General features: G+C 43.4%; 1 protein-coding gene across 7 annotated transcripts in view; it reads right to left on the bottom strand.

Moving 5' to 3' along the window:
* The window catches only part of SCHIP1 (schwannomin interacting protein 1), a 799,100-nt gene that overhangs the window by 122,844 nt on the left and 648,732 nt on the right, over positions 1–27,524 (bottom strand). For 3 of the 7 annotated variants that reach the window (XM_059064985.2, XM_067033915.1, XM_067033916.1), the window contains one exon: positions 2,511–3,197. In XM_059064985.2, coding sequence (XP_058920968.2) covers positions 2,511–3,197 — 687 coding nt within the window. Of the gene's footprint in view, positions 1–2,510; positions 3,216–3,415; positions 3,699–3,724; positions 3,868–27,524 lie in introns of those variants that run through there. The other 4 variants (XM_067033917.1, XM_059064986.2, XM_059064991.2 and 1 more) reach the window with 4 other exon arrangements.

The raw sequence follows: 27,524 nt of genomic DNA, 5'->3' as shown, positions 1-27,524 counted from the left end.
GCACAGGCAAAAGTCATGTGGTGGGAATAGCTTATTTGGGTCTCTTCACAGGTGAAGGAGCTGTACCTGCCTTTTTCATTTTATACCCTTCCTCCCAGTACTATGTATTAATTTCACTTAAATGTATTTACACACAACTTTTTAAGGAGGAGCAAAAATATCACTAGATTTGAGCAACTCCTTCAGGACAGACTTTTTCTTTTACACCAACTCCTTTGTTACTCTAAAACTTCTGTCCTCAGGGTTATAAATTCTTGCACTTATTCCAGGCAGAAGCAAACAGGATTTTAACCAGTGTTTTCCAAACTTTTATGACAGCGACCCACAGTGGGAAAGAAATCTTACACTGTAATCCAGCGCCTACATAAAACTGAAACAAAACTTTCTAAGAAAAACAATCTTACTGTGACTACCTGCAACACACTGCAGTACATTCTATCTTATTTTTAAAAAAGTGATAAGGTGATTTTATGGGGAACTTGCAGTTTGAAAAACACTATTCTAAACTAACAGCAGCTAGTAATTTTGTTCCAATACAAACCAAAATATGGAAAATTTCAATATTAAACAACCTCACAGGCCACTTCCTTCTGCCGTTTTTTTGTACATATACTTACTTTGAATCAATGGAACCCAAATTTCGGTGTGACTTGTGGAGGAAATGCCCAGGGGGGGACATTTTCAGGAGGGTGAGGGAAGGAGAGGGGAGGAACGTACAATGCAAACTGTTCACTAGGTGAGGAGACAAGACACCCTCAGGTTTCAAAGATGGCCCAAGAAGGAAAGATTCAGTCTCTACAACAATAAGGAAGAAGATGTGTGTGTGTGTTGGGGTAGGCTGGTCTGTTAGGTTAGCCATTAAATTATAAGTTCCTGTGGGGGGTGGGGAGTCAGTTTGCAGCCATACCTCTCTCACCGTTAATTCCAGGCCCACGTGGTCAGATGTGTAACTGCAGCGCTGGGAATCACACCTTTAATTTAGCACAGAACGCATGGGTGCTCAAGAACTTTTTGAATAATGGAACTCATTGTCATCATCAAACCCTAACTTAGCACGTATACCCAATTATTACATTTTCCTGGAATGTAAAAATGTCAGGCCGTAGTAAAGGAATCTTATGTATCTTCAAGTCATTCTTTTAAGTCCAGGGAGCTTAATCAGGTATTTTTCTCAGCACTAGGTGGGAAAAGTATGTTTTGAATTGCAAGGTACAAGACAGAGTACTGGCTGTAATGGAAAGATTCCGTGTCTGCGAGTGGCCATGGTAAACAGCTGGTATTAAAATGAGTGTGTTAATTTAATAGGTAGTTTCTCAAGGGACACTAACCAGTGGGCTCTGTCAGCCAAGGGCTCTCTCTGATAGAAACTGTGCCAATTAACTGTCCTTACCCCTGAAGTCAGAAGTGCATGCACCCAATTTCCAGTAGCCCCAGGGCCCTGGAGCCGAAAAATTACACCTGCAAGCAAGCATTCTCCCACACTGCCACACACAGAAAGCAGCTCATTTAAACTGTACGCCTTTCAGCCCCATTTAGGATCCGTTCATTAATGATTTCAAATTACAACTGTTGCTTTATCTCAAAACAGTGATAAATAGGGGAGCTACATTCATGACGCTTTTCTGTTAAGTCATTTATCTGCTCTCCTCTCAGGGGCAAAAAAGATATTGAGACAAGTGTGAACCTGCCAGAGCTTCTTATTATAGATGTATCCCTCCTTCCTTCCCTCTCTCATTTCCACTCCAGCACCCTTCCCTCTCTGGGTTTCCTGAACTGAAGCAAAAGCCTCCTGTGAGGAACTGCTTATCAAAACTAGGAGGGATTCGGCGGAGAGGGGGTGAGTCAGCCCACAGAGGAAAGAACCACTCCCTCATCCTAGCAGGTCAATTCACCCGTTCCCTCAGGTCAACAATAGATCGGGTTTCAGAAAGGAAAAAATCTCAGAGGAGGGCGGTCAACCCATTACAATTCTGGAGCATCCGCTCAAACGCCAAGAGCGAACAATCCTTGCTGCCTCACCGGAGGTGTGGGCAGGCGAATGCGTGCATGTGCGCAGGGTCAGCCTGTGTATGGACGAGACATTAGTGGCAACGAAGGGACACCCACCACGGCTGACAAAGCCACAACTATTACGACCTGAAATATCACCCACACACAGGCCACCGACTTCGGTGCCAAAATCTCCCCGGATTTATTTTCAGGCAAGTGACTCACAACCTCGTCTCCATAAGTAATTCCATTAAAATGAGTCGCTGGTTCCACTAACCCGACTTTCCGCTGCCCTCTGGCTGCCCCTCCCTCCTCTCCGCCCATCCTGCAAACCCAGACAGCTCAGAGACTGAGCAACGGTGGCCCAGGAGAGCATAAATCAGGCTCTCCTGCCCGGCACCCACCCTCGGGGCAGGATGAATGGGGCCGCCGCCAGGCGGGAGCGCGGGTAGGGCGCGTGCGGGCTGTGCGCGGGGTGTGTACGTGTGTGCGCGCGTGGGCACGCACCCCGGGCAACTTACCGAGGTGGAGTTGGTCCTCGCCTGGCCCTGGTTCCGCACCTCCTGCTCCCGGAACTGCAGCCCAGCCAGATGCTTCTCCAGAGCCTCCCAGTCCATAGGGGGCACCGGGGGCTCTTCCGGGACGCACGTCCCGCTGTCCGTGGGTTGAAGACAGATGCCCCCGGCCGCCGGGCCCCGGCCACCGCGCCGGCCCCCCGCCGGCTGAGGCTTCTGGACCGCCCGGCGGGGGCCCCGGGAGCCGCTCGGCCGGCTGGCCACCACCACGTTGCCATTGTGCCTGAGGTCCTGGGGGTCGTGCGGGTGGAGGTTGCCGTTGGGCACGGGGGGCGGCATGGCGGTGGTGGCGCCCCTGCCGCCGCCGCTGCGGGTCCTGGCGCTCACGTCCCCCGGCTCCTGGGCAGGACAGCGGTCATGCCGGTACCCTCGCCCGCTGCGCTCCTCCTCCTCTTCCTTCTCGCCGTCCTCCTCCGGCGCCCACTCATCAATCACCTTCTTCTGGTAGACCGGGAAGGGAGCCTCATAGTCCTCCAGGGCAGACACCAAGTCCAGGCTGCCCCCCGGCGACGACGAGGATTTGCACTCTGAGCAAGGGGTCACTTTGGTGGAGTTGGACTGCGAACTGGCGCGGCTACTGCTGCTGCTGCTGCCGGCGTCACTGCCTAGATCCATCCCATCCTCTCGGTAATCCTGGGGGGAGGAGGCAGAAAGAGTGAGCCGCCGGGCCGAGCCTGCTCCGGCCGCCGCCCGCCGCCCGCCGCGAACGCCCCGGCCCAGGGCCCCGCGCCCCCCTGGCTGGAGGTGCGCCCCCCAAAGAGGCCTGCGGGGGGGGGAGCCGGCACCAGCCTGAGGCTTTCCTCATCCCATCCCCTCCCCTGCGACAGGAAGACTTCCTCCGGGTAACTAACCCTCAAATCAGCAAAGGGGGTGCCCAGCCACCAGCACGTAGACTTTCCATAAGAGGGACCCCGGGGCACGCATGGACTTTGTTTTAACCATTTTGCGCCGGGCGCGCCCCCGCACCCCGCCCCAGGGATTCTCCGAGAACCACACACTTTCCCAGAGAATTATAATTCCCTGGGGGCGGGGACCGAGAAGAGGGTGGGCGGCTACTAAATTCGCACCTCGCGCAGGGCGCCGAGACCACCCCCTACCCGGCCCCGCCCCGCCCCAGCCGGCGGCCGGGAGCCCGGCTCCGCTGGCGAGCCGAGCTTTACTTTCTAAGGAACCGCAGGCAGCTCGGAGGTCCCACTCCCGCCTCCGCGCCTCCCGGGCCGGCCCCTCTTCGGCTCGCCGGAAGGCTTGGGGTGGGGGCCGCTCTCGGCTCCCGCCGGGCAGGGTGGCCCCCGCGGCCCCCAAAGGTGTGCGGGCCCGGGGCGCGGCGGCCGTAGCTGCAGGCGCCGCCGCCGCCCTGGGGGAGGGAGGACGCGCTCTGCCAGCACGGAGCCGGTCCCGCCACCGAGCATGCCCAGAGGCTGCCGGGCGCGGCGCAGTCCGCTCTCCCGGCTTTCTCGGAAGCAGGCTGGGGCGGGAGGCCGGGCGGGGATCGCGTTGGAGGGGCCGGGAAAAGGATCGAGGGAAGGGGACTCGGCGCTTTAGGGGCGCAGACAGGACCACTTAGTAGGGGCGGCGCCCTGGGGAGGGTGGTGAATTTTAACCCCCAGACACACTCATATTTCCTGGGAGAGCCTCAAGCCCTCTCTGCGGGGCTCATTACCCCGCCTAAAGCCCCGCGCATCCCAAAGCGCAGGCCCGGTGCCTCCCAAACCGCGCGGAAGTCCCCAAGTGACCCCTTGCAGGACCTCCCTCCCGCTACATGCGCACATACACAAGCCCATGTGGGAGTCCGAGTGACGTGTGCTTGGTGGTCATGCACCATCATTTCCCTTCCACCTTCCTCCTCGCCGCTTCCTCTCCCTCCACCGCCCAGTTCCAGTCGCCTGACCGTCTCCCCTTGTAAGTTCAGGCTGTGGGTGGAACCTGTTGCGTTAGCTCACGTTTTCTTTCCCCTCCCGGCTGCACGCCGAGGATGACCTATGAGAGGTGTGTGTATGAGGAATGGAGGAGTGTGAGATGGGATTGCTGTCTGGCATGGAGGTGGGGAATCTGAGCTAAAGGTTTGGGCGAGCCTCCAAAGTCCCCTTTGGCCACCTCCAATCAAGGGGACATTAAAGGAGGGGAAGAGGTGGGTGTCAGGTCACAAGCTCCTGGCACAGACGCTGGCTTGGCTTCCTTAAAATTTTCAGGAAACCGAGTCGAAAAAAACCTCTGCTGTATTTTTCAAAGCACAGCGACGGCCTTAGTTTGGCAGCTCGTCCTCTTTAGGAACAAGGTTCCATGAAGGGAAAGATAACCAACACTTGGAAAACGGATATGGGTCACAGAGCACCTTTTAAGGATTAAGACTTTACTGTGAAGAAACTGTTACCCAACGCTGGGGAAGTAGGAAATGCCCTCTTCCCTGATTATGAAAAACAGCACTTAGAAGTTAAATGTCCTCCCACAGGCAAAAAAAGATAAATATATGTGGTGATGGATGTAACTAGATGGGGGGAATCCCTCCACAACATATATGTGTGTGTGTGTGTGTGTGTGTGTGTGTGTGTGTGTGTATTCACCATAGTGGACACTTTATTTTTATTTTTTTAATATTTTATTTATTTATTTATTTATTTTGCGGTTCGCGGGCCTCTCACTGTCATGGCCTCTCCCTGTCGTGGCCTCTCCCGTTGCGGAGCACAGGCTCCGGACGCGCAGGCTCAGCGGCCATGGCTCACGGGCCCAGCCGCTCCGCGGCACGTGGGATCTTCCCGGACCGGGGCACGAACCCGTGTCCCCTGCTTCGGCAGGCGGACTCTCAACCACTGTGCCACCAGGGAAGCCCCAAAGACACTTTAAATATCTTATAATTTTATATGTCAGTTCTATTTCAATAAAGCCAAAAAAATTTTTTTTAAGAAAATGAAGAAAAAAAATCTGCTTAATTTTACTACAGATTGGGGAAAACCAGTTTCCTTGACCTTCCAGATTTGGGCCTGTTACTCATTATTCCCAGTGAATTCTAGTCTGGACCAGGCCACTACCCTGGCTTGGCACCCTCCAGATGGAGGAATGGGGGAATGCTTGGAATTTTTTAGTAGGGAGTGGCTGCCACCCTGACATTTCTTCTAGGTCCTAAATGGGAGAGACCCTTTGTTTAAGTGATTTCTGTGAAGTGTGACCCTTTCCTCTCTTAGGTAGGCTTGAGCCAGGGAAGATAAACTAATCTTTTAACTTGTCTGGAAGCAGCTATCTTATGAATAACAGGAAAGGGGGCCTTCTGGTCTGGCCCCTTTACAGCCCTTCTATAAACCAGGACTGATTATAACTTAAAATATCTTTTATGGTGACATCTGTAAACAGCCTGCCCCGTGCTCCAAATATGGTTTGATTTTGAGGTTGCTGTGGAGCCCTGGGTCAGCTAGCTCCCCCCCTGTGGAGTAGAGGTGGCCCTGTGAGTGTTCAGAGATATGGGAAGAAAGCATTGGGTGCGTCCTGGGAACTAGATAGCTGCTTTTCAAGTCACCATGTGACTTGGCAAGGCTTAGGTCAGAAAAAGCTCCCTGCTCTGTGGCAGGACAGTGGTAGACAGGCAAGTATTGATCAGCTGGGGTGATAAGGGAGAGTTGTGGTCTCCGTCCAATTTTCAAGTATCAGAACCTCCTCAGCCAGCCACCCAGACTCCCTCCTGGGCTCTGGTTCAGCCCTTTGCTGCCCAGATGGTCTGTGTTCAGGGAATGCAAAATGACGCCTTAGAAAAACATTTGGCAAGGTAAATCCACTGCCAAAAATGCATGGCATTTCAAAGCCAAATAGAAACATCTTTGAATTATCCGTCCTTTTAAATTATTTTCTGACCAGATATTCTGGATCAAATGGGAAAGTACCAGGTTTCCTTTCTTTTCTTTTCTCTTTATGCAAGGTGCCTGGCTAGCCCAGTTCGCATTCTGTTTCCAGCTTTCCATCTCCTGCCAAGAACCGTCCCACTTTGGAACAGGAAGCCCTGCCAACTGCTAGGCCAGCAATAGTCTACAGATATGTCCAGCGGGATGGAGAGATGATTTGCAAAGTGATTGAAAGGCCCTGTCTTCCTGTTTACAGGAACAGTTCCTCAAGACAGGGGCTTGGGGCTTACAGACTTAGATTTGTCCCCTGCAACCTCTGTAAATTAGATGTCAGACATGTAAGTCAGATGGGTGTCATCCCAGACTAGCACCTTTCCCCATCAATCACCAGGGTCCTGTCCCTGTCAATACCCACCGTCCTCACCCTAGTCTAGACCACTGTGACCTGAAATTACTAAACAGTCTCCCTACTCTCTCTGCCCATTCTCTGCAAGCAGCCAGAGTGCCTTTCTAAAATGCAAATCTGAGCAAGTCTCTCCTTGCTTCATTAACCAACTGCCACCCCCCATGCCTCCTCCCACACCAGGGTTCCTCACTGCCCTTAAAGGAACTGCTTCCTGCCCAACCTCCCCCAACTTCTTTTGGTTAATTTCTACTCATCCCTTAAGTCTCAGCTTCAATGCCACTTCCTCCTGGAAGGCTTCCCTGATTCTTTGTACCCACCCAAAGGGGATCATGTGACTTTCCTGTGTTCCCATGACATTCACTGAACTTATCACATATGCTGAATCCAGGTTGCTGTTTAATTTCTTATCTTCTTTACTAGACTCAAGAAATCCATTTTATATCAAGACCCAGGCCACACATACATATAAAAATATTTTAGAAGTTTCCTAAAACTCTTATTTTGTAAAATTCTATCCTAAGTCATTGAAAACAAAATGTGGTCACACTTCACCATTGATTTCACAACCCTTAAATGGGTCAGGGTTCCTAGTATGAAAAAGTACTCTAAATTCCATGAAGGAAGGGGCCATTTCTATCTTCTTCATGGTAATTGGAATGGAATAGGAACTTGATATTTGTTGCTGGAATTATTAATAGCAACATTTAATCCTCCAAAACCCTATATATATTTAAAAAAATTAGTATCTCCATCTATAGATAAGGAAGCTGAAGACAGTAAGGTTAAGTAACTAATGTCAAAGCCGGGTGGCAGAGCCAGGATTTGAACCCAGGTAGATGGGCTTCAGAATCCTTGCTCTTAGTCAGTGAACTAAGAGCTCAGCATCCCTTGGTCCAGATGCATACAGATGTTCTGATTAAGCAAAAATATCAGACAGGGTCTCCTTGCAGCAACCTCAGTGAGTTCTCTGTCTCCTGCCCTGCAGAGCCTCCTTGGGCAGTATTTATGTCTATGCAGAGGAAAAGGCAGCTGGCAAGAGCAGCTGTTCCCCTCTGCTCATAGGTGCTCCAGTCAACCTCCTCAACTGTCAACAAGTTCAGCAATAATCAGCAAGTTGAGGGATTTCATTGTCCAAAGGAAGAGTATAGACACCTCAGAAAATGAATTTCACATTGTTATGAATTAGATGCCTTAAGTTCCCTGCAAAACAAATCCTTTAAGAAGGTAGCCACCCTGAGATTGGGGTACTCATTTTGACATGGATAGGAAACTGTCTGGAATAACACTCTAAAGGTATGGATGAGATCATCTTCCTTAGGGGTCAGTGCTATTTATAGGATTTTAATCTGTAAAGGCAACATTTGAGAAAAGGCATGACTGAAATATGTAAATCATAAAGAGTAAGAAGAAGTGGGGAAAAGATTTATTATATTTGCTGAAGGAAACAATAGCAAAGATCAATAAAACTAAAAGCTGGTTCTTTGAGAAGATAAACAAAATTGATAAACCATTAGCCAGACTCATCAAGAAAAAAAGGGAGAAGACTCAAACCAATAGAATTAGAAATGAAAAAGAAGTAACAACTGACACTGCAGAAATACAAAGGATCATGAGAGATTACTACAAGCAACTATATGTCAATAAAATGGACAACCTGGAAGAAATGGACAAATTCTTAGAAAACCACAACCTTCTGAGACTGAACCTGGAAGAAACAGAAAATATAAACAGACCAATCACAAGCACTGAAATTGAGACTGTGATTAAAAATCTGCCAACAAACAAAAGCCCAGGACCAGATGGCTTCACAGGCAAATTTTATCAAACATTTAGAGAAGAGCTAACACCTATCCTTCTCAAACTCTTCCAAAATGTAGCAGAGGGAGGAACACTCCCAAACTCATTCTACGAGGCCACCATCACTCTGATACCAAAACCAGACAAAGACATCACAAAGAAAGAAAACTACAGGCCAATATCACTGATGAACATAGATGCAAAAATCCTCAATAAAACACAAGCAAACAGAATCCAGCAGAACATGAAAAGGATCATACACCATGATCAAGTGGGGTTTATCCCAGGAATGCAAGGATTCTTCAATATATGCAAATCAATCAGTGTGATAAACCATATGAACAAATTGAAGGAGAAAAAACATATCATCATCTCAATAGATGCAGAAAAAGCTTTCGACAAAATTCAATACCCATTTATGATAAAAACCCTCCAGAAGTAGGCATAGAAGGAACTTACCTCAACATAATAAAGGTCATATATGACAAAGCCACAGGCAACATCATTCTCAATGGTGAAAAACTGAAACCATTTCCACTAAGATCAGGAACAAGACAAGGTTGTCCACTCTCATCACTCTATTCAACATAGTTTTGGAATTTTTAGCCACAGAAATCAGAGAAGAAAAAGAAATGAAAGGAATACAAATCTGAAAAGAAGTAAAGCTGTCACTGTTTGCAGATGACATGATACTATATATAGAGAGAATCCTAAAGATGCTACCAGAAAACTACTAGAGCTAATCAATGAATCTGGTAAAGTAGCAGGATACAAAATTAATGCACAGAATCTCTGGCATTCCTATACACTAATGATGAAAAATCTGAAAGTGATATTAAGGAAACACTCCCATTTACCACTACAACAAAAAGACTAAAATACCTAGGAATAAACCTACCTAAGGAGACAAAAGACCTGTATGCAGAAAACTATAAGACACTGATGAAAGAAATTAAAGATGATACAAACAGATGGAGAGATATACCATGTTTTTGGATTGGAAGAATCAATATTGTGAAAATGACTATATTACCCAAAGCAATCTACAGATTCAATGCAATCCCTATCAAACTACCACTGGCATTTTTCACAGCACTAGAACAAAAAATTTCACAATTTGTATGGAAACACAAAAGACCCCGAATAGCCAAAGCCATCTTGAGAAAGAAAAACGGAGCTGGAGGAATCCAACTCCCTGACTTCAGACTATACTACAAAGCTACAGTAATGAAGACAGTATGGTACCGGCACAAAAACAGAAATATAGATCAATGGAACAGGATAGAAAGCCTAGAGATAAACCGACGCACATATGGTCACCTTATTTTTGATAAAGGCGGCAAGAATATACAGTGGAGAAAAGACAGCCTCTTCAATAAGTGGTGCTGGGAAAACAGGACAGCTACATGTAAAAGAATGGAATTAAACACTCCCTAACACCATACACAAAAATAAACTCAAAATGGATTAAAGACCTAAATGTAAGTCCAGACACTATCAAACTCTTAGAGGAAAACATAGGCAGAACACTCTATGACATAAATCACAGCAAGATCCTTTTTGACCCACCTCCTAGAGAAATGGAAATAACAAAAATAAACAAATGGGACCTAATGAAACTTAAAACTTTTGCACAGCAAAGGAAACCATAAACAAGATGAAAATACAACCCTCAGAATGGGAGAAAATATTTGCAAATGAAGCAACTGACAAAGAATTAATCTCCAAAATTTACAAGCAGCTCATGCAGCTCAGTATCAAAAAACACAAACAACCCAATCGAAAAATGGGCAGAAGACTTAAAAAGACATTTGTCCAAAGAAGTTATATAGATTGCCAACAAACAGATGAAAGGATGCTCAACATCACTAATTATTAGAGAAATGCCAATCAAAACTACAATGAGGTATCACCTCACACCAGTCAGAATGGCCATCATCAAAAAATCTAGAAACAATAAATGCTGGAGAGGGTGTGGAGAAAAGGGAACCCTCTTGCATTGTTGGTGGGAACGTAAATTGATACAGCCACTATGGAGAACAGTATGGGGGTTCCTTAAAGAACTAAAAATAGAACTACCATATGACCCAGAAATCCCTCTACTAGGTGTATACCCTGAGAAAACCATAATTCAAACAGAGTCATGTACCGCAATGTTCAGTGCAGCTCTATTTACAATAGCCAGGACATGGAAGCAACCTAAGTGTCCATCAACAGATGAATGGATAAGGAAGATGTGGCACATATATACAATGGAATATTACTCAGCCATAAAAAGAAATGAAATTGAGTTATTTGTAGTGTGGTGGATGAGCCTAGAGTCTGTCATACAGAGTGAAGTAAGTCAGAAAGAGAAAAACAAATACCGTATGCTAACACATATATATGGAATATAAAAATAAAAAAGGTTCTGAAGTACCTAGGGGCAGGACAGGAATAAAGATGCAGGTGTAGAGAATGGACTTGAGCACATGGGGAGGGGGAAGGGCAAGCTGGGACGAAGTGAGAGAGTGGAATGGACATATACACACTACCAAATGTAAAATAGCTAACTAGTGGGAAGCAGTGCATAGCACAGGGAGAACAACTCGGTGCTTTGTGACCACCTAGAGGTCTGGGATAGGGAGGGTGGGAGGGAGATGCAAGAGGGAGGAGATATGGGGATATGTGTATATGTATAGCTGATTCACTTTGTTATAAAGCAGAAACTAACACACCATTGTAAAGCAATTATACTCCAATAAAGATGTTTTTAAAAAAAGATTTACTATATTTGCAAAATTCCCAAACGAATTCTAAAGATATTAGCCCTAATGCTGAACCTTCTCTAAGTTGTGGCATTTAGAGTCATAAAGAAATGGTTAGCAGAGGGGTTTGTATTTTATCTTTATTACATGAATTACATGCAAGTCACATGCAGTACACAGATGCTCTCCTATTTCATCACCTGAGTATAACTACCTGGGAATATTTAACAGGACTATGGGGTGAAGTGTCCTTGATATAGAACATCTGGACTTTCTTTCCAGCCGTGTCTCTAGCCGCCGTTGTGACCTCAGTTTCCTCATGAAGGGGCTGGATTTCATGATCAGGGTGTTAAGCAAATAGTAAGAATTGATTGAATGAATGAATAAGGGAATGCACTAAAAGGCTTCTTCTAGCTTAAAAACCCTTTGGAAATGTCTCTGCGTCATTTTATCACTTTCCTTCTTGGGAGATACAAAGTTGGTTCCTCTACTAGTTCAAAACCAAGGTCTATCTCCCTTAGGTAGGTTGAATACATGGTGTTTCTCCTTTATTTCTGTAGAGCAAATGGGTTGATCTTAACTTATTAGTCTGTATGTGTAGATATTTTGGAGATGGATCCTATACACACCTAAAATATTTTTTTTCTTTCTTCCATTTATAGAGCTATATTTTAATGAAAACAAACTTTAAAAAAACATTAACATCTGAAATGTTTTGATTCTCTAGCAAACCATGAGATCGCATTTATTTCCTACGTTTTCCTCAATCAAAATGAAATAGCAAAATGTGGGTAAAACTCAGCCCTTCAAAGAGAGCTCCAATGACCTATTTTCTAAACCTGAAACCAGGACACTTGGCTTGACAAATACTACAGCACTTACAGAAACTAGGTGAATGCATGTTTGAAATGAAGATTACCCTGAAAAATCTGTAGGCATTGGTGAAGAAAGCAACTCTAACTGTGACAAAGGGACAGCATCTTTATCAGAGAAAAGTCACACAGAGGATGTCAGTCAGGACCTTAGCATATGGCTGCACAGAATGTGCCCTGTACAGTGCCAGGAGGATTGTGAACTGCACCACAGGTCCTTGCCAGGAGGGGCCACTTGGCACCATTCGCATAGATGGCAATGTAAATGACGCCCCCTGGAGTTGTTCAGTGCACAACAGTACACGTAGGCTCTATTAGGAATTCCAATGATAGGAAATTTGTTCTCTGTTGACAAGATTGGAAGAGGAAGGCTGCTGTTCTTTTCCTAATCAAGTCATACTTCAGATTGGATGACACTGACACAAATTCAACTTGTCTAAACTCTCCATCTTTTTCCAGAAGTTTTCTGTCATCAGGTTCTACTTTCCTTAAGTTCCTCGCAATTCTTAAAAGTGCAATCTGCAAGCAACTCTGAATTTATTTTTTGAGCTTTATTGAAGGGTATTAAAAGACATTTAGGAAAAGCCTGGAAAGTTTGTAGACACACTGAATGAGCTCAGGGAAGCGTTACAAGTGATGGGAACTGAAGCGCACGTGCACATTACCCGATACGGGACGAAGTGCTCAGAAACTGCGTGCCTTGTACTCTGATGTGTGATGCTTGTCAAAGAGGAACATCCTCGAAGGATGCTCCAGGAAGTGAAAACTCTGTTCTGGTCACTTCTTGGCATAACTTTGGAAGCACTCTAAAATTAGAAAAATAGCTGCTGGCATTGTCAGTGCATTGTGAGCAGGAGGAATTCATTCAAAGTGAAGAAGGAGGCGGTGAGGTGGGATAGGAGAGAACTCTTCCAAGAGACTTGGCTTTGCCTCTGACCAGCTCTGCATTTATGGGCAAGGTGGTGCCTGTAGCTCTTTGGGCCATTGGCCTCATCATGAAAGGAGAGTTGTATGAAATTATCAGATGCCTCCAAGGGTCAGGTAGGTGAGGTAAATGAGTGAAGTTGGCAGCAGGGACAACAGGAAGTCACAGGGTGTGCCACTGAATCACTGAACAGCGCAGCACAGGGCCATCTGGGTTAAAATCCAGAACAAAAAGCAGGTTTATCCTCAGTTTATCCCTGGATCACCACTTGGACCTCTGCTCTGAGCCCTACATCCTTAGAGTTCTAAGTCTATATGAAAATGAGTTAGGGAGACCAAACATCTTGTCTTGTACAGGACAGTCCTGATTTGTACCTGTTGTCTTGGCATAATTATTAATGGCACCCTCCCTCACTCTCAAAAGTGTCCCAGTTTCCATGATAAATTACATGAGCATCCCAGGTAAGGGGAAATCATCAATGACTAAACATAAACCTTGTGGAGGAGTATTTCCTAGATCTGTCCAGACCTTCAGATGAAGGTAAGCAGGTTTGGTGACACTGTTTATTGTAACAAAAATGGTTCAATAGAAGCATTATGTCATGAATTTTAAAAATCACAGAAAATATATGAGAGGCTATTAATTTGTGTAAAGTGTTCAACTTCACTAGTAATCAAAGAAAGGCAATTTCAATCATAATGAGGTAAAATTTTGCCTGTAAAAATGTTTAAAAATTATTTAGAACTACAACACTCAGTGTCAGGGTGGGTGTGATCGCAGGAACACTCCTATACTGTTGGTGGGCTTATAAATTGGTTCATTCAAACTTTCTGAAATACTATGTGATAATATCTTTTAAATGTCTTTACAAAGTTCATATCCATGATCTGTTATTCAACAACTGTTTATTGAGCACCTATTATGTGCCAGGCACTGGGAGATATAGAGGTGAAAGAGACAAATACAATTTGCCCCCAAATGGAACTTCATTGTAGGGGAGAAAAAGACATTACATAGGAAAAAAAAAAGTAACAATTTAGATTACAATTTATAATAAGCACCTAAAAGTAGACAGATATGACACCAAGAGGCACATGGAGGTAGTGTTGTATGTTGGGGGAGGGTCAGGAGATGGACTGGTCAGCTGAAGAGGGAGGGAAGGGTCTTACAGGCAGAAGGAACATCTTGGACAAAGGTTTTGAGACTGAAGAAAGCTTAGCACAATTGAGTAACTGAAAGGAAACCACTAGGTTGGAGCAAGAGAGTTCAGGGAAAGTGGCAAAATGAAGGTGGAAAGGTGAGGAGAGGTTGCCATGAAGATCTTCATCCTACCAGCGACTTAGGGGTTGTAAAAGCAGTCTGACATTTTAGAAACTTTCTCCATGGTAGAGAATTGCGTGGGGGGAGGCTAGAGCAGGACAAGAGTGGATGCAGAGAGACTGATTAGGAAGCAAATATAGTGGTCCAGGAAAGAGATGGCTGTGGCTTAGGTGAGAGCTGGGGAGATGGAGCGAAATAGAAATATTAAAGATATATTTAGATTGTAGACTCAACAGAGCCTGGCGACTGAATAGATGGGGGTGGTGAGGGAGAGATGTCACTGATGGTTTCCAGGTTGTTATTGTAGGGAGCTTAGTGGAAAGGTGATGTCTCTCTACTGAATTGGGAGGACGGAGTTTGGGCAGGGGAGCACAAGGAAGGGAAATATTGACTCCTTTTTGGACATTTTCTGTTTGAGGTGGTATAAGACATACAGGTGGAGATGACATGAAGGTATTTGGTTATATAGGTCTGTCTGGAACTCAGAAGAATGATCTGGTGCTGGTGATGTAAACATGGAAGTCTCAGCATATAGGTGGTATTTGAAAGCTTGGGTATAGGTGACATACTCTGGAGACAAATAGAGTGAGAAGAGAAGGCCAAGTCTCTAGCCCTGAGGAGCCCTATCATGTATAGATCTAGGAGGAAGAAGAATGTGTTTATAAGGAAGACAAGGAACAGAATGGGAAGAGAGACAATAGTTACTTTTTAAAAAATGTAGCCTAAGGACATAGAAATGAGGATCTAGATTTATGCATACAGATGCTCATTGTGGAATTTACAATAGTGAAAAATTAGCTGCAACCTAAATGTCAAAAAATGGGAAGGGATTTAAGTAAATTGTGACATAGTCTGTGGAATAAATGCAGTCAAATAAGATACTTCTGAAAATTATAACATTAAATGAATAAAAGAAGGTATATTATTATACAGTGTGATCCACATTTAAAAAATTAAATGGTTATATGCCTAGAAAAAGATGTAGCCAAATGTTAGCAGTGGTTAACTCTGGATGGCAAAATTACAGGTGATTTTTTAACCTTTGTATCTATTTGTGTTTTTCAATTTCTTTACGATCATCACAAAACAGGTGGGAATATTTTATAAAACAGAGAACAAATTATGCATATTTATTTTACTTAAAATGAATGATTCTAAATTTGTTAAAGAAGTCCATTAAGATAATTTTTCAGATGGGCTGGAATGTATATATATATATTCTGTGATGAATCCTTTTATAAAACAAATAATTTTATGGTTCCATAAATCACTTATTAATTTAAAGTTTCTGAATATCAAATTTTCCTTTAAAATATAGATTGAGTCAGCAAACTTCTGAAAAAGTTTGAGGTCCTAATGAATGGGAAGTAGGCGCCGGCAAACTTTTTTTGTGAATGGCTAAGTAGTAAATGTTTTTGACTTTGTGAGTCATACAGTCATGTTGAATATTCTTTTTTTTTTTCTTTCCTAAGTAACCCTTTAAAAATGTAAAAACTCTTCGTTCTCTGGCCATACAAAACGAGATTGCAGGCTGGATGTGGCCCACAGACCATAGTTTGATGACCTCTGGGGTAAAGTATGAATACGTAAGAACAACGCATAACTACTTTTTCATTAAAAGCTAACATAATACTCGGATTGAACCTAGGTGAGTCTTCAATTATTAGAGTCCTAGAACCAGTTGGGGTCTATTTTCAACAGGAAGCAGAATAAATGGAAAAGGTCTAAAAGAGCAAACATTTTTTAAAAGTTTATATATTTTTTAATGGAAAACTGATCCAATGCAAATACGTCAAGAATTTGTTATTTTTACCTAGAAAGTAAAAGCTAAAGGAAAATTTCTTTACTTGTAAAATGAAGAATCTTTTCACAATTCTATAATCTTAGATTTTTGGTACTATGAGGGGAGTGTTGCTGTTATATACAAGAATCTATTTACTTGTTCAAGCCACAAACCTGGGAGTCATCTTTGTCCCTCCCTACCTGGGCCTTGCCTCCAGTCACCAGATGATGTATTTACTGCTGTTAGTACTCCAGGCAGATCCCTGTGTCTGGCCACTACACCCACCCCCCAGCTGCTGTGAATATTTGCTTATGAAGGCTCACAGCTATCCTCTACAGTGCAATTTATCCCTCCATCATCATCAGGCCATGGATAGACCATCTGATTTGAATCCTACTTGACATTTCTCCTGTCCCATCCTGCTCCTCTCACTTCCTTACAGGCCTATCCCTTAATAAGCTACCTGCACCCAAATCCCTGTCTCAGGCTCTGCTTCTAGGGAACCTGGCCTAAGACACCAAATCCCAGTGATTCTACTTTCTAAATATATTTGGCTTTCTGACCACTACATCTGCTTGGAGAAAGGATACAGCACTGGGTTATTATTATAATTTTATTCTAATTTCAAAAATTAGAATAAATTTCAAAATTTACTGTATGATGTCAGTGACTTTTATGAATACCAGGAAGTAGTTCTTATAAAATATGCAGCAATGATCTGATAAACAAAAACACCCATAAGGATAAACAAAGAACTTGGAAGAGATTTAGCTTTCAATTGACATAACTATATAGAAGTATTGCTAGTATTATTTGTGCTAGTGAGTAGAAACAGCTGCATCTCCAACATTATCAATTTTGCTAATTGTTTCTGATTACATTTTAAAAATTATACTAATAACCAATAGGCTATAAATAATCTTTTATTATAAGACTTTCCCATTTTATTATACTGTAATGGGTTCATTGATGCTTACTATGATGTGATTATTTGCTGACTCGGAAGAATACCTTTATTAGAATATGCGTATGTATTCAATTTATCTTCTCAATTACACCTACATTAAAAACTTCAAAATCAAGTTTGCAAAAACAGGCAAGCAGTAGCGCCTATATGGTTTGTGACCTCGTGCACTATTGCATCTGGTTAATGATTCATAATAACCTTCAAAAATAAGCACTGAGTAAATCATAGGGTTCTTTCTGTGCATAGCTCTCAGAGAAATGTGCACAGCAGTCCAAGGGCTGGATCTAGCACAGAGCGAGAGCTGGAAGCATGCTGAACACAAATCCCCTGCAATAGCCAGGTAGATGCTGTACAAAGCACAGAGTTTCCCCAATGGAAACTTAACCATTTTTCCCTCCTCCCTCTAAAGTGATTTCTCTTCACTTTTCCTATTCTGAAATAAGGAAATCAGCTACTTCTCTACTCCCTCAATGAAATACATTTTGCTTCAAGTTATTCATAGTTATTCTCAACTGATAAATCTATTATGAAGAACTAAGTTGACCATTCTTTCGTCTGATAATCACCGAAACTGAGTGTTTAGGGTTCAGGTAGCCATTATCAGTGAATAAATTGCCCAGCAACAGAGACTAAAATGCCTTTTTCCCCTCCTTACTTATTTCTTGGGTTCAAAAGAAAACAAAACAGAAACCTCCGAGTATGCTGTTATTTAAATAGAGGCAAGTCCACGTTATTCCAGTACCTATAATGAGTCTACTTCCTAGGAATTTCTTTTCACTCTCATAAAATACCTTCAATGAATGATAGCCATTTTCCTCAACCTGAGCGTTGGGATCACCTCAAACTCCTCTCCCATTCTCAGTGGAGGACCCAGGCTCTCCCTCAGGTGGATCTGGGCACAGTGCTGGAGGGTGGTTGGGTTGGCCTGAGCTGGCAGGTAGGGCAAGGGGCAATATCTGGGTCTAGGCTTTCTGTCCAAGTCACAGTCACTTGGCTACTACCTCCAGGATTTTGCCATACTGTATACCACCTCTACTCCTATTTACATAACATTTTTCTTTAAATCAATTGTTTTTAAATTAAATTCATTAAAAGGGGAAGCTTTATTATCACTATGATAAATGGAATATAAGTATTATCTGCTAAAATAGAAGTGAAGTGTACACAAACTACATTTTATCAATTTAAAAAATAATTTAACACCTCTGAAATTTGGATGTATCTTAGAATCAATGGCACCTTGCAATTGTAATTGGCATCATCATATTTCAGTAGCACATAAAATAATGATGTATTTTACTTATCAGTGGTATATTAGGTTCGATGAAATATAGCAAATTCTATAAAAAAGAGTTATTAAACTTTTAAAAATGAAAAGTAAAAATGACAAATGAAAAAGATAATAAATCAAAATGTATAAAATGTATGGCTGAATATAAGTTTCTTGTTGATGACAATGGAACTTTTGGATCAAAATAGCTAGAAATCCTAATTGATAGTTTCAGACAAAGATGAGGATCTACATCAATGAGACAAATCTGTCAGTTTCTATATTAAGCCACTAAAAAGCTGAACTCCCATGAGGATATAGTTAGACAGCTCAAAAGATATTTACTGTTTTATCTGTATTATTTAAATGTATATATACATATATATACATACTCCGCAACTTCAGGAAGTGATATTTCAACATAGTACTGAATAAAACACCGAGGTGCCTGTAGAATTCAGTGAATGGGAGTTCTTCCCTATTGGTGTGAGTCCTGGCTGTCTGTGCTTCTAATGGTTCAGTTATTGAGGTCTTGGAACACTTATGATTATACCTGAGCATCCCACCCCTGATTTATGAGGTCCAGGTAAGGTTGATTACCATGGCACTACTACATTTGTCTCATCCTGAGCAATATTCTCTATGAAATTACAGGTTTTATGTGCTCACTCTCTGCTGCCAAATATATGAATGTAAATACAAGACTGTCAAAATACATTTGTCTGAGTATCACCTAAAAATTATTATGTTTCACACTTTGGGCAACACTTGTCTAGATGGAGCACCAAGTATGAAGGACTCAGTAGAGAAAGGGACAGTTGGGTTACAGTTAGAACCAGGTGGGTCAGGTAGGTTGAAGAAGGCAGTTAGGAGGCAAAGCCTGAAGGGGCTTCCCAGGACCAAGAGCAATGACCCAGACCTCTAGAGAAGGCCCTTGGGTAGGGAGGTGCTACCTCAAGAAGACAACAGCATTCATTTTTTCCATTCCTCTGTTCATTCAGTTACTTATTCATTGAAATACCTGTGTCAGGCACTGGATTGGGCTTTGGAAAGAAAGAGTTGGAAGAGGTCAAGGAGCTCACAGTCTAGAAAGGAAAAGAAGAACATCAGTGATTACAGTTGGGTTTCAGAGTATTAGGGTGGGTGTAGTCAAAGAGTGTAATGGAAAAAAGTATTGGAGGGGGCATTTAACTCAATGTGGACAGCTCAGGGAAGTCTTCCAAAAGGAGTGATGCTTGAATTGAGTCTTGAGGTATAAACAAAAGTTGCTGAAGTCCTCCAGAGGCCGAATGACAGCAGGACATCTGAATCTCAGAGAACAGTATGGTCAAAGTTTAGAGAGGTTAAGAAAGCATGATCTGTTACCCACAAATGAGACACTTTAATATAACTGGAAAAGAGAGTGAATATTGGAGGATGGTAGAGAAAGAGGCTGGAAATGGTAGGAAAGCATGAACTGGATGTGAAGGTTACTGGACTTGAATATGAAGTTCAAAGAGAGACCTGAAAGATTTTAAGCCAGAAATGGCTGGATTATACATGTGTTGACTGATGTTGAGAAAAAGTAAATTCTGTATCAAAACATAACCTGAAGGCCTTAGCCTAAGTGCTAGACAGTCAGCAGATAGAGATTTGCATCATGTAAAAAACAATTTAAATCAAGGGATAGGATAGTGGGCTGCTGAAATGGTGTGAAGTTGCAGATGATTAGCATTGCAGATGTGAGGTGTTGGAAGAGCCACACACCAGCACAAGGAAATCTCCCAGGTGAGAACAAGAGTTTGGAAAGAAAGGAAGGGTAGGAACAAGTGCTAAACTTCACAATAAACGCAGAGGATTGGCTGAACTTCCAGTAGGTAACAATAACAGGGAAGGTTGGAGAATGATGGAGGCATTCCCTCTCTCTGTATCTTAAGATAATCCATTGGATCAACTTTTATTTATATATCTATATTTTTCTCTTAAAAAAAACTTTTTATTGTGGAAACACTTCAAACATTTACATAATTGAATAGTACAGTGAACGCCATGTATCCATCACCCAGCTCGGACAACTATCAATCCATGGTAATCTTGTTTCACCTATAATCCTTCTACTAGATTATTTTGAAGCAAATCCCAGACATCATATCATTTTAAGACAATGATCTTTACTCTTAACCCAAACCTGTGTCAGAATCATAGGATATGATGAACTTTGTGCTGCGGCCAATTAGAAAAACACTGAAAAGTGATAAATATGTAAGCAAAGTCTACTTTCTAATAAAGAGAAATTAATAAGACAATATGAATGTGATTTTCAGTTATTTAGAGAAATGGGTAAAACAATAATTTAGAAATAATGCTAATCTGGTAAACAAAGTTACTAGCAAAATCCTACGACATGAATTAAACTAATGAGGTTAAATATATGAGCAGGAAACAAAAGAAAATTGAATTTAAAAATGTGTAAACTAAAGCATCAAGGAAATAAGGTATGAAATAACTATTAGACTGGAAAGAAAAACCTGAGAGCAGAAAGAAACCTATCTGAGGGTGGGATGGGGCAACAGGTTAAGTGTAAGTTGCAACAGGTTAAGTGTAAGTTGGAATATAGGCTAGCTCATTTAAAAGAGATCCTGATTAATTCCTCCACTCAGTAATTACTGAGCACTTGCCATGTGCAGGGCACTGTGGTGTCTCTGGAATGTCACATGCCTTTAGTAAACCATCTTTGCTGCTTAAGGAGAAAGCAGCAAGTGACCTGGGGGCAAGCAGCTGCATACACCCGATTCTGCCAGAGCCTCATCCAGATTCTTTATTAAACACCTGGCTTCTTGAGAAATAGAGGGAACTGGAAGGGGCTCAGAGGAGTGGAACAGAAAATAATTTGATCAGAAAGATCAAAGAAACCAAATATAAGGAATTTGGCTAAGGCAGGGCTCAGCAAAAAAATAAAAGAGCTATTCAAGGCATGTAAAGAGTGAAGCAAAATAAGAAATATTGAGCTGGTGCACAGAGCATAATGGAGAGCCTCGGACAAACCCAGGGAAAGTCAGCCGCCGAGGGCAGGACAGCATGACAGCCCAGCTGAACCCATTCTGACGTCAAGCGGGCTTCTGTCCAATGGCTTCCAGAGGGTGGGCATCACTTTTAACCTTTCACCTTTGGAAAAGAACGTGTGCTGAATCAATCCTGCCCTGACAAGCAGGATGGGAAGGGAGGGGAAAAAGTATTTTCTCTCAAATGTAATTCATAGATAAATTCTAATGCTTCTCACTCCCGCAGAGATTTTTCCAGTCAGCAAAAATTTTACCAGTGAAGGCAGACAGAGAGAGAGAGAGAGAGAGAGAGAGAGAGAGAGAGAGAGAGAGAGAGAGAGAGAAGATTAAATTTTCACTTAAGGTCTTAGTGGCCTTATTTTGGCAACTTCTTTTAGTTCTTGATCAGTTGCTTTCGTTCAGACTCTGGGTCTTTAGTTTTGGGGAGGCAATGAAATGTCTTTTTATTTTAAAATATATCATACATACAAATCAGGGTATAAAAACATAAATGCACAGTTTAAAGAATAATGATCAAATGAACACCAGCATTTGCCACTTTTCCATTTAAAGTCAGATTATTCTGGTACCCTTGAAGCCCTCTGGGTGTCTCGCTCTAATCACATTTCTTCCTCTGTTCCTCCTTCTGACTCCTCAACATTATCCTAAAATTTAGCTTAACCCCTCGCCTTTCCTTAAAGTTCTACAATAAGGTATGGTCGAGAGTTTAGCTAAGCTACTCCATGGTATTGCTGCTTCAGCACCCAACGTGTTTGTCCAAGAGGCCTGTGGGGTACTTAAACTGATGCCAGCCCCTCATGTTATCAAGCACATGCCCTAGATAATAGCCTGTGGAGTCACAGCAAATGTGAGCTCCTGATATAACTCCTCCGGCAGCCCTGTGATCAATAGTCTCTCCCACCTCCCAGGGCCTTCCCCTTGTGCACCCCTTAGATAAGACCCCCGGGAGCCTACCAAAACCCTGCTCTTTTTGGTTCGAATAGGTTTATTATTGTCATTACACCTCTGGTTGTATCATGGTCTCATGGTAGGCTTTTCTCCACTCTCAGGACAGTACTCATGAGCGCCAAAGGGACTCACTTCTTTACACAGTGAACAGAATAACGAAAAATAATTGAGTTCATGAGGTTGGCTACGCAAGTTATTAGACAAACGGATGGATGAACCATACATCGCACATCACCACACTGTAGTTGGAGATGTACTTTGTTCTTGCTTGCGGGCAACATTCTGGAAGAAACCCTCATTCAGTATCCCTCAGGGACACCACTGGCGAATCCACACTTCTAGGGGCAGCATCTTCCTGCCCCCGCCCTGCGGAAGCATCCGTTCAGCAGCAGGCCTGGTACAAGCAAGAGGCACAATCAACCGTGTTCCCCTTTTCCTTTTGACCCCTTTCCTGAGGCTGGAATCACTCATGAGTGATCCTGCCTGATGAGGCTAAAGCTCATCAAACAGTTGGCCGCTGCCCAAAAGTTTTGACGCAGCACCGGATCTCAGTCCCCTCAAATCCAAACTCCTGGAACTGGACCAGCTTGGCTCTGTCATGCTCTGGGCCACCTCTGCTGGCAGCCTCAGCCGCCTCCTTTCCTCCCAGCACCATACCAGCAAGGGTTCACCATTTCTGGTGACTTGACTAGACAGACCAGGGGGTTCATCCCTCATGGCCTTCCCTACGTACTTTAGCAATTCTAATTATTAGGCCAGCGTGGTTATGAATTTTAAATGAGTGAAAGGATCAAAGTTTATGAAGACAAGACGTGGGCAGTTTTAAACTTTCTGATTTTTTTCTCCCCGAGAACAGCTTAAAGAGGCATGAAGTCAGGAAGTAAGGGATCTGGAAATTCCTACTCAGCAATTTTATACTAGCTTTTTACAAATATAAGACATTCCATAAAGGCTAGGTAAAACTTAGTATTTCTAAAATCCTGTGAAATTGGCATATCCCAGTGGAGACATAGGGTATTAGAAACTGTGAGGTCTGAAAATTACTGCTATAATTTCTAAAATTCCCTCTTCTCTCTTTTTAATTCCAAGAAGCCCAGGATCTTATGGGCAGAATATATGGCTTTTAGCAAAAGCTGGCTCTTGAGCTTTGAACTGGCTCGGGCTCGTTCTTCTCTATTTTTACATCCTCCCTTTCCATTCGTTCAACAACAAACATTTATTGAACATCTGGTAAGTGAGTGTCAGGTATAGCGTTAAACCCTGGCGATTCAAAGAAAAAACCTGACATTGGTACCTCCCTTTGAGGGTGGGGCGTTGAAGAGGTAGTGGAGAGAGAGAGATGCAAAGAAAGAAAGAAAAGCAATAGTGTTCTAGGTGTGCTAACAGGGCGTTCTCAGGACCCAACGGGGGCAGCATGAGGACAGTTACTAATTCAGACAGAGAGAGAAATAGGAGTTGGGCGAGCTGAGGTTTATTTTGCAAGAGGCTTTAGGGGAACCATGGAGACCTTGAGCTGAATTATGAATTACAGCCTCAAAGCACATCAGAGTCTGAAAGAGCTTTTGGTCAACTCTATTTTGGAAGCCTAAAAAGGTGACCTTGTCCAAATTCACATGGCTACTTGGTAGCTGGGACAGGATCTGCTAATGCGAAACATTTGCTCCTTCCCTTCCAAGACGTGGTCCTGGTTTCCCCCTTTGCGGTCAGCAGTGAGGTGGCCCATCTCTTGCTGGACCACACCTGAGCCCAGAGGTGAAGGCGGAGCTTCCTCTTCCTTGGTTTTTACAGTTCAGTGAGACCATTTGCTTTTTTAATTCCTGGGAGCTTGGCTTATGTAGATTAGGTGATGGGTTTCAATAATTTGTTTTGGGGGGGATGGTCCTATCCACTTTCTGTTTCTCTTCTTCAGCTTTATCTAGAAACTGGAAGGCAGGATGGCGGTGGGTGCGTACCTGGCTCCACCAGCTCCAGCTGGAGGCTGTGGTGTGTTGTTTTGCCTGCCTGCATCCCGTCCCCAGTGTTTCTTTGGTGACTACCCCACCTCCGCTCTCAGGACGCAAGGTTCGGGTGGGAAGACCCACCTCTTGACTTCCACACTCAGTGGGACCATTCACCCGTGCGCGGTGGCCTGAAGCCAGCTGTCTCCTCTCTGTTCATCTCCTGCCACCCCCGCAGCTCAGCCTGGGGGCCAGGAGGTTCCCCCCCGGGAATTTGAGAAGTGGGTTCTTCTGCAGGTGAGCTAATAGCTTCCCACATTGTTGCTTTATGGATCTCTGCATTTGCAGGGACACTCCAAGGACAGTGTAGGGGCACTTCCGTGGGGGGACAGGAAGGAGAGATGGCTATGAGGAGAGAGAGGAAGATAGCAACGAAGAGAATTCTCTAAAATTGTGGAAGCTGAATTGCCTTTGTTGGGGAGTAGCTGATGCACCTGGAAACTATTGGCAAGGCTTTAATGCCCGAGTAAAATTAGGACTGAGATGCCTGTGATCTCTTCAAGAGATTTTGATGTTCACTTAATGTTCCTCTTTCAGGAGAAAAAATGTGGACTTGGTCCCTGTTATTCATGTGATTAGGAACCGGTTTCCTAAAATGATATATGTAGGTTAATTCCTATTGACCCTTCAGAGAGAGAAATCACATATTGTTATTCAAGAAGTACGTGTAATTTTCTCTCTTTTTACAAGCCCAAAGCAAATAGATTACCTTCCCAAGCTATCAACAACTTGAAAGGCACACAGATCTGTGAGATTAAAGAGCAAGGAGATAAGGACTTGCATTTGAAAGAGCGAGGTCTGTAATTCAGTGCCCGCAAAGATTCTCTTAAAGGGCTACAGAGGAAACCAGTGGATTCCAAAACTGTAAAATCTTTAAAGGAAAACAAATGATAACATAGGGTGTCATGAGAAATAGCATCTTATATTTATTTAAGCAGTCAAAACCTTCACCATGACTCCCCTGCCCAGGCCACCACTGTCTCTACTCTGGATTACTGAAATAGCTGCCTGTTGAATTTCCCTGCTCTCACCCTTGTCTCTTACAGTTCACTCTCCACTCAGTAGCCAAAATGATCTCTTTTTTTTTTTCCGGTACGCGGGCTTCTCCCGTTGCGGAGCACAGGCTCCGGATGCGCAGGCTCAGCGGCCATGGCTCACGGGTCCAGCCGCTCCGCGACATGTGGGATCCTCCCGGACCGGGGCACGAACCCACGTCCCCTGCACCGGCAGGCGGACTCTCAACCACTGCGCCACCAGGGAAACCCCAAAATGATCTTTTAAAGATCATCTTTTAAACCTTACAACTCTCCAAGACCTTCTCACTGTACACAGGATAAAATTCAAACTTCTTACCCTGGCCTTGGAGATTCTTCAGGACTTCTCAACAGAGACAATATCTTCAGGAGAGTATGAGCAGCCCAAGTCTTCTCATGTGCCTCCATCCAAAGCAGTATAAGATGTTTAGCATCCCTGGTCCTGCCCACAAAAGCCAATAGTGCTCTGTCCTCAACTCCATATTTTGCACCCAAATCACCAGCTGCACATCTTCAAACACCACCTAGGTAGGGGAAGGAGGGTTGCATCACCCCCGGCTGAAAATCCCTACTAGCCTACTTGATCTGATCCTTACCTACCTTTAACCTCAGGATCTTTGCATGGGTTCTTTTCTCTGCCTGGAAAACAAGCACTCCCAGACTACCCAGTTTGGCTCCTTTTCCACATTCAAGTCTTAGCTTAAATATCACCACCTCAGAAAGACCTTCCCTGGACCATCCCATCTAAAATAGCAATACATACACACATACACACAGAGTCACTCTCACTATGTATACTTATCACGATACACCATTTTCTTCTTTGTTTACTTGTATATTGTCTGTCTCCCTTCTCCAGAATGTAAGTTCCATGAGAGCAGTCTGTTTGTTTGCTGCTATATCCCCAGAGCCTGGGGATAAATTTTTATAAATATTTGTTGATTGAATAATAGATGCCACAAAGTTATTTTTTCATTTAATCATGTACATAATACATATTAGGAAGAAGCAGAAAAGCATTATGAAACTCACTTTTTAGATAAAGCACTAAGACACTAAAAATAACAAATCTCACACTGAATATTAGTGATGGAGGGAGAAACAAAACCAGAAATGTCATTGCCTCCTTATTAAGTCACAGTGGATTATTTCAGTATAAGGTGATCTATTAGGTCACACTAAAAGACATATAACATACAGAGACATAACATAATTAATAAATTCTCTCGTCTCCATCACTTTAAGGCTAAATGTCCATGGTGGTTACTACTATCTATATACTAGCTGCATTTCATTTTACTTTACAAGTTATTATACCTTTTCAAATCTAGATCCCACAAGCCGCGGAGCAGCTAAGCCCGTGCGCCACAACTACTGAGCCTGCATGCCACAACTACTGAAGCCCGCGTGCCTAAAGCCTGTGCTCTGCAACAAGAGAAGCCACTGCAATGAGAAGCCTGCGCACCACAACGAAGAGTAGCCCCTGCTTGCCACAACTAGAGAAAGCCTTCGCGCAGCAACGAAGACCCAACGCAGCCAAAAATAAAAAAACAAATTTAAAAAGAAATTTAGATTCACCTTTTAGAGAAGGGGATGAAAAAGGAAATAAGTTTTACTGTTCTCTGTGGAACAAATTTGAATACCCATCTCTCATCTGATTTTAGTAGCTGACAAAATTGATTCACGAATAAGGCATCGTGAGGGGATGGCAAATACACGGCACCTGGGTTCTCATTCTCCACTCCTGCATCTCGGCAGGTACAGCTCACCAATCCTAGTACTTCCTCTTGCTGAGCACCCATTCCACTCTCAACACAGTGCTCCAGGCAGCAGCTACCAGTGAATTGGAGTTGACATACAAGTTAAACGTCTATTTGCCAGGCCTGGAATAATGGAAAGAGCAAATCTTTCCAGATCAGTCTGAGTTTGAATACCATATCTGCTCTTTGTCACTGGTGAGATCTTGGTTTCTCACACTCTTTCTGTTTGTTTCGTAACATCAAACTTGTAGGGTTATTGGGAAAGT

This window comes from Kogia breviceps, chromosome 5, assembly GCF_026419965.1.
Source record: "Kogia breviceps isolate mKogBre1 chromosome 5, mKogBre1 haplotype 1, whole genome shotgun sequence".
Lineage (NCBI taxonomy): Eukaryota > Metazoa > Chordata > Mammalia > Artiodactyla > Physeteridae > Kogia > Kogia breviceps.
The sequence above is the reverse complement of the archived record's forward strand: the minus strand, read 5'-3'. Positions and strand labels throughout refer to the sequence as shown.